Source organism: Sebastes umbrosus, chromosome 14 (assembly GCF_015220745.1).
Source record: "Sebastes umbrosus isolate fSebUmb1 chromosome 14, fSebUmb1.pri, whole genome shotgun sequence".
Taxonomy (NCBI): domain Eukaryota; kingdom Metazoa; phylum Chordata; class Actinopteri; order Perciformes; family Sebastidae; genus Sebastes; species Sebastes umbrosus.
In genome coordinates, this window is record NC_051282.1 from 22,671,384 (window position 1) to 22,680,119 (window position 8,736).

The 8,736-nt window shown below is 41.7% G+C and overlaps 1 protein-coding gene across 2 annotated transcripts in view; it reads right to left on the reverse strand.

Annotated features, from left to right (window-relative positions):
• asic2 (acid-sensing (proton-gated) ion channel 2) overlaps positions 1 to 8,197 on the reverse strand; it is a 393,767-nt gene extending 385,570 nt beyond the window's left edge. The window contains exons 1-2 of one of the 2 annotated variants that reach the window (XM_037791131.1): positions 8,042 to 8,197; positions 1,097 to 1,717 (exon numbers count right to left, since the gene is read on the reverse strand). In XM_037791131.1, coding sequence (XP_037647059.1) covers positions 1,097 to 1,672 — 576 coding nt within the window. In that variant the 5' untranslated portion in view covers positions 1,673 to 1,717; positions 8,042 to 8,197. Of the gene's footprint in view, positions 1 to 1,096; positions 1,718 to 2,489; positions 2,752 to 8,041 lie in introns of those variants that run through there. The other variant, XM_037791130.1, reaches the window with a different exon arrangement.
• Positions 8,198 to 8,736: the final 539 nt, after the last annotated feature.

Consider the following 8,736-nt stretch of genomic DNA (forward strand, 5'->3'; position numbering starts at 1 on the left):
AAAATAGAATAGAATATATCTCTATTGTCATTCTAGAAGTACAACGATATTTAAATGCAATCCTTTAAAAAGTGCGAGAAATATAGACCTGCCTCTAAAACTATAAAAAAAAAAATAATATAAACACACATACCACACACAAGACATTCACATTCTGCAGGTATTGCACGACTCATATCATTATTGCACAGTGAATATTTACAAGATGTTCAGGTTATTGCTGTGTTTAGTGCACAGCCAGTCTGGCATAAAAATTGTTCTTTAATCTGTTTGTCCGTGCTTTCAATGTCCTGAAACGTCTGTATGAGGGCAGCAGTTCAAAGAGAGAATACAGTATATATATATATATATATTTGCTGCAACATATAGGCCTTAAATCAGTGCATTTCACCAACACTACCTCGCTCTGGTTTCCATGTCATCAGGTTTTTACAAGCACAGTATTGACACAGAATAAACGAAACAACAGGCTGCTACACTCAACAAAGCCAAAATTAGAGGGACAAATTAACACCAGCAGCAACCATCCAAATAAAAGTACATGTTTCTGCTGTATTACCAGACAATCCAACAAGTAGACAAACCTCCTTTGAATGCTCTGATTTGTTTTAAAAAGAAATACAATTCCTTGGCTACAGAAATAAAGGAAGGGATTTGGGGGAATTTACTATTCACTATGGCCCGCGACAAACCAATTACTTTCCTTCGAGGACCAAAATGCTGAAGACCTGTTGCAGAACTGTATATGCCAGTAAGCACAATGCTATTATGTGAAGGCTGAGGACAACAACAAGGCAACAAAGGAGAATATATTTGCAGAACAAAGCTTGAGAGACAACCTGTGCAGCCAAACACAAGAGTCCCAAGGAGAAAAAGGCAGCAGGAGAAAACCCAGCGTAGCAGCGTGGGAGAGAAAGAGCAGCTATCAGCATATATCAAGTCATTTTGCTGGCAGAAAAAAAAAAAACATCCATCTCTGGAAACTTGCAAAGACTCAGAACACCTCACAAGCAGAGTCCTCTGAGGGCTGGGAAGCTACAAAAAGGCTCTGACCCAAACAGAGCTGACATTTAAAAGACGACATGAGTGGACTCACGGTTTTGAAGTCGCTGCTGCTGCACTCCTGGCCTTGGTAACGGCAGTAGAGCGTCATCTCTTTGAGGTCGTGGCCGACCCTCTCAATGAACTCCTTCATGCTGAATGCCTTGGGCCTGTAGGCGGTGAAGTTGGCTTTTTCCTCCAGGAAAGCCAGCACCTCGGGCTCGGCCAGGTGCGGCTGGGGGATTGTCAGGTGCACATCCAGCAGGGCCAGCAGCTCTCCGGCGTGGTACAGATCGTTGCGCGTGAGTCGGCTGAAGCGGTAGGAATTGAGGTTACAAATGGTCACAGCGGGGAAGACCAGGCTGCTCGACACCACGGCGTCCACGCTTGTCACGTGAGGATAGGAGAGGAAATAGGCCAGGCGCTCGGCACTCTCGAGCGCTAACAGTCCCACACAGGCCAGCAGAGCCGCAGCCCACAGCAAGCGGCGCACGCTGGGCTGACCATAAGGGAAGATGAAGCGCAGGCCGTGCAGCGTGCTGCTGTGAGCGAAGGCCTGCCAGGAGGTGGGGTGCAGCGTGGAGCTCTCTTGGCTCCCCTGACTGCCACAGCTCTCCTTCAGATCCATCATCAGCCCTCCAGCCCCTCAGCCAGGGCGCCCCCGGTGCACTCACACCTACACAGACAGAGAGGGAACGTCAATAAAAGACTCAAATTCACACTCCGTAATTATATTGATATAGCAAGAGAGGAGGTGGAGTGAGAAAGAGAGAAGAAAGGGGAGGCATCAAAAGAGCGAAAGACAAAGAGGAAAAAAGTATGAGGCAAAAACACAGCCCTGCAGCAACACTTATAGAAAACATGGTAATAAAACAGTAAATGTAAAGCAAAGCAACAACTAGCAAAGAAGAGGAAGTATACATAAGGAGGCAAAGACCTCCACAACCCAAATAACTACTTCGGAGTGTAAGAGACAGAGGAGAAAGATGCTCCCTTCAGGGCATCCCTCTCCTCTCCACCTCCACTCTCAATCACTCCCTTGAGCTGAGAGTTAGTGTGGCTGCCAGCCTGCCTGTGGCTCCTATTACACCACCAACACCCACACACACACTCGACCCAAATCCCAAACTGCCCTCCCAACCCCTCGCCTCCATCCTCTGTCGCCCCCTGTGACTGCTCGATTTCATTGACAAAAAAAATCCCAGAGGTAAGTCCTCTGTGACACCCGGAGCGAGAGGTGAGAGTCACTTAAGCCGCAAGCCAATCAAAGCCGCCTCTGTGTATTTAACGTCCCGACTCATCTCCATTCAAAAACACACACACACACACACACACACACTCACGCTGAAACTCTCTCATGCAGTGTGCACTCAAATTGACACAGACACACATACGTCCAGGCTTCTCAGGATCTCCCGTGCGCCCCAACTAATGACAAGCCTAAGCACCTCTCTCGTTCAGCCTAGCGAGAAGACATCCAGCCGGCGCGAGTGTGTGTGTGAGTCTGAGAGCGCACGTGTATGTTTGTGCGTGTGTGTGTGAAAGAGAGAGAGAGAAAGAGACACGGAGAGAGAGAGGGAGAGCCGTTGATGATCAGAGCCGCTGGTTAATCTCGCATGCCAATCCAAAACTCCTCCCGTTTTCCTCTGGCCAGATACATCCGCTTTCCCTCCTCTTCCCAGCTCATCTGTGGCGGCGGCGAACAACAGCGGAGCCGGGAGAGACGGGAGGTGCACACACCAACACACATGCTCTCACTGAGAGGAGAGAGAGAGAAGGGGGTAGGGAGAGGGGAGGGAGGGAAGACGGCGCTCTCCTCCTTTGCTCTCTCCACAGCAAAGTCTCTGATTGAATATGTTTCCTTCCTCCTCCAACAACGCCTCCTTCCCTCTCTCATTTGTCTCTCAGTCTTTCATATTTCCACATCTCGTCCGTCACCCCAAACAGAGTGATGGATGGATGCAAAACGGGAAGCTGTCGGAGAGACAGATAGTAGAGGGGAAAACAGTGGTGGTTGCTTGGTCGGGGGAAGGAGGAGGGGTGTATGTCACGGGAAGTGAAGCAGAAGCAGAGACGGAGGAGTAAAAGGAGGTTGAAGGGAGGGATGAGGACAGAAATAAGATAGGGAAACTAAAAAAAGAGCGAAGCAAGCGAGCGGAGAAGTGTGGTCACACAGGCTGCACGGCAATGTCACACAGAGGAAAGTAATTCAGACACATAACGTCACGTTCGCAAGAGAGGGATACAGATGTAAAGGGAATAATAAGTACGCAGAGTGTGTTTGTCATGTGTGATGAAACGCTGAAACTGTGCACCTATATCTGCAATTTGAGGCGTTTTATCTTTTTGAGCAGCGGTGTGTTTATCAATCAAAGAGTCAGTATGTGAGGAGATTCGAGGAGACGGGGTGGAAGGCGGTGAGAGGAAAATGAAAGAAGGGTGCGATGCTGTTAAGATGTGGTGAAAGGGAAGAGAAAACTGCTTCAGTGTATATTTAGACTGAATGGAATTAAACAGGTTGTCAACATTATCTTTCACAATAAATTCACATTATCAATTTCAGGTGAAAGAAAAGTTAAAAGAGAGAGAAATAAAACTGCACAATGATAGATTTTTGGGGATGATATTGAACAATTTGAGAATTAAAAATAAACAGATAACGATATATCAGCCTCTAATTGTTTTTAACAAACACAAAACATAAACAAATATGTTTGATAAGGATCCCTTAATTAAAGGATTGTGACCAATCAGGAAGTTTTGTCAAAAACATTAAATTGGAAACTGAGTATTAAATTTGTATCAATAACAATTATAAACAACAGCACAAACAAAATATACATAGTAATTATATTAGGGCTGTGATGTGATTATCATAAAGTGGGCATGTCTGTAAAGGGGAGACTTGTGGGTACCCATAGAACCCATTTTCATTCACATATCTAGAGGTCAGAGGTCAAGGGACCCCTTTGAAAATGGCCATGACAGTTTTTCCTCGCCAAAATTTAGCGTATGTTTGGAGCGTTATTTAGCCTCCTTCACGACAAGCTAGTATGACATGGTTGGTATCAATGGATTCATCAGGTTTTTTAGTTTCATATGATACCAGTATCTTCACTTTGACTTGAAAACTGAGCCTGCTAAAATCTAAAAATCGGAAGTTGCGTTAATGCGTTAAAGAAATTAGTGGCATTAAAACAAGTTTGCATTAACGCATTATGCGTTAACTTTGACAGCCCTAATTTATATATAGTTGAGAATGTAGGATAAATAAGACCAACAGACATCCGAATAATGTATTTACATGTAAATATGATACAACATTACAGGCGTTGGTGGTATAGTGGTTAGCATAGCTGCCGTCAAAGCAGTTGACCTGGGTTTGATTCCCTGCCAACGCAGTTGGTTTTATCGACTACATCATCAAATAGACTCAGTGAGGGTGTACGTCATGGACCAGCTCAGGAGGGTCAACCTGCCTCAGGAGCTGCTGAACCAGTTCTGCACTTCAATCATCCAGTCTGTTCTTTGCACATCCATCACTGTCTGGTTCGGATCAGCCAACAACCAGTAACACGGGAACAGACTTATACATCTCCAGAGTGAGTAAACAGGAAGGTAACATCGTTTTCTTCAGACCCTTCACACTCTGGACACAATCTGCTGCAACTTCTCCGCCCTAGTAGACGCTACAGAGCACCGTACGCCAAAACAACCAGATACAAGAACAGTATGTTACCACACGCATTCACTCTAATGAACAGTTAAATCTGTCATATAGTGTCACAAACAATTCCTGTGCAATAAGCCTGTAACACCAAAACATCCACTTACCTATTATAATACATGTATACATGCATATCTTCTATCTATCTTTGTTCAGATTTGTTGTCCTTGTTTTTAGCTGTATGTCTATTTCTACTGTATCTATCTTCCTGGAGCGAAAACACTCCCATGCGCTGTCCTCTTCACTTGCACTAACAACATTTCAGTATGCAGACCTTCATCAGGTTATTTGTCCTGATAACCTGATGAAGGTCTGTGTACCAAAACATTGTTACAATTAAAATTCTCTGACTGCAAGTGAAGAGGACAGTGCGCGGGAGTGTTTTTGCTCTATATTGTCGACCTGAGGTCTTACCCTGTGCAACTTTCGACCTACAGGTATGCAAAAGTTCTGCTCTTCTATCTACTGTATCTTGCTGAAAATTGTTCACGGAACTGTCCTTGTATGTGCCACAAAAGCTTATTCAGATTCATTTCACCAATAAATAATTAATCTTTACAACACGAAAGTTTAATTAATGTCAACAGATTATTTTAAAAACTTGGTCTTTTCTAGCATTTCTGTACTGTGATTTTATGTTACTGATTTGCCAAAAAAGACCCAGATACAATATATCTGAGATAAGGTAAAAATCAGTGGATCAGGCTCTAGGGAGAAAGTGACGTAAAAATCATAAGAAAGCCATCATTTGAGCGTACAATCAGTGAAAGCTGACAGGATGAAGGTCTGAATTACAAAGAAAGCCCCCCCACACACACGTGTTATGTTTGCAGTATCATATTGACATTAATTATGATTATGTTCAAACAAAGGTCATGTGGATTATTATCATAATCAGCAACACAAGATGACATGCACGCATTACACCAGCTCCAACTACACTTATCTTCTGTAAAAGCTGGGGTTACATGCCATGCAAACACGTCAATTACAGTCATTAATCTGATATTTGTATACATAACAACAAGCAGGCAGTCTCACAATACAAACCTGGAATTAACTAACATAACACATCACAACTTCAGGTGCACTTTTGGCTGTCAGCTGAGAACCTCATTTTCTAAAATTATTAGGCAATCACTGACTGTGTCCCACTAATTAAGTGATTAAAAAGTAACAAGCAGCCCACATGATATAGGTTTATTACAGCCAGTCCAAGAAAAATATGTCTTCAGAGCTCTATGCCTGGATTGCCTTCCTGTTTGTCCTGATTTTTCCTTGTTTTCCAAGAGCACCAGACACGTTTCTGATCTATGTCGAGCACACAGAGCAACTAGTTATCTCTCTCTTCTTATAAATAGTTATTATTAAGCTTTAATTAATATTAACTAGTGTTCCTTGCAATACACTTGGGGTACATTCAGCCTCGACATGACAACAACTGACATGTACGTCATCTTTCACAAACCTCGGAAGCCAGGTAACATCAGAAGGTTGAGCTGACCAAGACATTATGTCCAGATTAAGAAAAGCAAGGACAGCATTTCTAAGACTTGGAAACATCTGGAAGTCGACACATATAACTAGAAACACCAAGATAAAGTTAACCAACAGCTGTGTACTATCTGTCCTTCTATACGGAGCTGAGTGCTGGAGAATGACTGAAAGAGACATAGGCAAGCTTTCCAGCTTTCACAATACCTCCGCCTCAGAAAGATCATGAGGATATTCTAGCCTGGGAAGATTACAAACCATGAACTACACAAAACAAAAGGGTGCTTGGACATGGAAACAATATTGATAAGAAGAAGATGGACATGGCTTGGATGTGAATTAAGGAAACCGTCTGATGACATGACAAAAGCTGCATTGCGTTGGACACCAGAGGGAAAACGCAAAAGAGGGAGGCCCAAAACAACCTGGAGGCGAACCATCGAAGGAGAGATGAAGACGAGAGGATACAGCTGGAACAGCATTGAGAAGAACGCAAACAACAGAGATGAGTGGAGATCCTTAGTCCTTGCCCGATGTGCCACCAGGCGCAACAAGGACTAAATAAGTAACAATGTACTTAGCTACGTTACTCGTGAATTTATTTTGATATCACATATCTACTTAACGTTTTATACAATTCCCACAATGTATGACGCAGTATGTGCATCAGTGTGTATACAACAGCCATTATAGCAAGTTGTGTCCAGCTTATTTACAGCCTTTTCTAATATGGCGGGCGTCGTTGCTCATTTGGGTCTCTGACACACCCACCAAACGACAGGTTCAGGTTCAGGTGACTTTATTTGTACCCTTAGGTCAGGGGTCAGCAACCTGCGGCTCTGGAGCCACATGTGGCTCTTTAGCTCCTCTCCAGTGGCTCTTTGTGATTTTTTTTTTAAATAAGTGGAAATGAATAACTGTTTTTTTGTTTACATTCTCAATTTTATTTAGCATTGTTGTAGGTCTAATGTACGACGGAGTATTACGGCCACATTTAGGAAAAAAGAAAATCTGAAATTTCGAGAATAAGGTCATAATATTACGAGAATAAAGTTATAGGTTTACGGGAAAAAAAGTCGAAATATTATGTGAATAAAGCCATAATATTATAAAGTAGTAATTTTACGTGTTATTTTCTTTTTTTCTCGTAAACTTATGACTTTATTCTCGTTATATTATGACTTTAATCTCGAAATCTCAGATGTTTTTTCCCTCAATGTAGCCCTAATACTCTGTAATACATTTGCACTTTGGCCCTCACTGCATTAGGCTTATATACTATATACTTAGACTATAAACTGTGTTACCTTCATCACAATGCTCAAATGTTTTTTTTCTTTGCCTAAAATGGCTCTTTTGATAGTAAAGGATGCTGACCCCGGGTTAGGTAGATTTGTTTTGCAGCAAAAATAGAGGATGGTCTGTATTGACAATAAGGTAGAGCACAGACAACAGACAGACAGACATACCAAAAACATGACAAAGAGTACTCAAAAGGCTTACTGGGATCAGGACCCAGCAAAAAGAAGAAGGCCACAAGAACAATATAAAAAACACTGAAATATCAGGACAAAATAAAAAGACAATAAAATGAGAAAAGGGATAAACTTTCCATAAATATGTGCAAAAGCTGCTAGGATAGAAAGCGTACCTATCAACCTACCTTAAAACCTGTTGCAAACATGTCGTTCAACCAAACCCTTTACACTGGAACTTCATTTGTTTCCTTGCGGTCGAAACCTTAATTGTAGCTAATGTTAGCAGTGCTAGCTAGCTCACCTGTTGCCTCACAGCTCGACGTTTTAATCCTTCTTCTCGTCGTCTTCCACATAAATTCATCCTTAAATGATGCATTGGAAAGTACACTTTAAAGCGTCATTTAGCTAAACAATATACAGACAATCTTTTCTGAGCTTGTATCCACCATAAATGAAAACAAAGTCTGCCACCTGCAGGTCTGTCTGGTGAAAAGAAACTACCGTTAGACACACAATGGCGGCAGGAAGTGGTTGTTGAGTAGAAAATAAAAGCATATAAGATAGAATATAAGAAAAATATAAATAAACGAATCTCACAATAAAACTGCTTTATGATGATGAATGATGAGCAATGTGATGTGAAATGTACTTAAATAATTTGGGAAATGGTTTAACAATTTGATTAAGTACTATTATGATTTTAATATGATTATCATATTATTATACTGGATTACGTTCGTCTGTTTCCTTCACAAAAAATGTTTTTCTGTACTTATATATACAAAATGTTTTTTTTCTAAATGTGAAAACTAATAAACTGAAAAAACAAGTTGATTCAGTGTGAACAGATGTAATATGACTTCTATTTGTTTATTGCTTCAGCTGAATATAATAGCCTGTTGTCAAATCTGAAACTGTCTTCAAAACTGTTAAGGTCTTGTATTTATCTTACCAGTAAGAAAGAAAAAAAACAGTGACTCCAATGTAATCATCAAC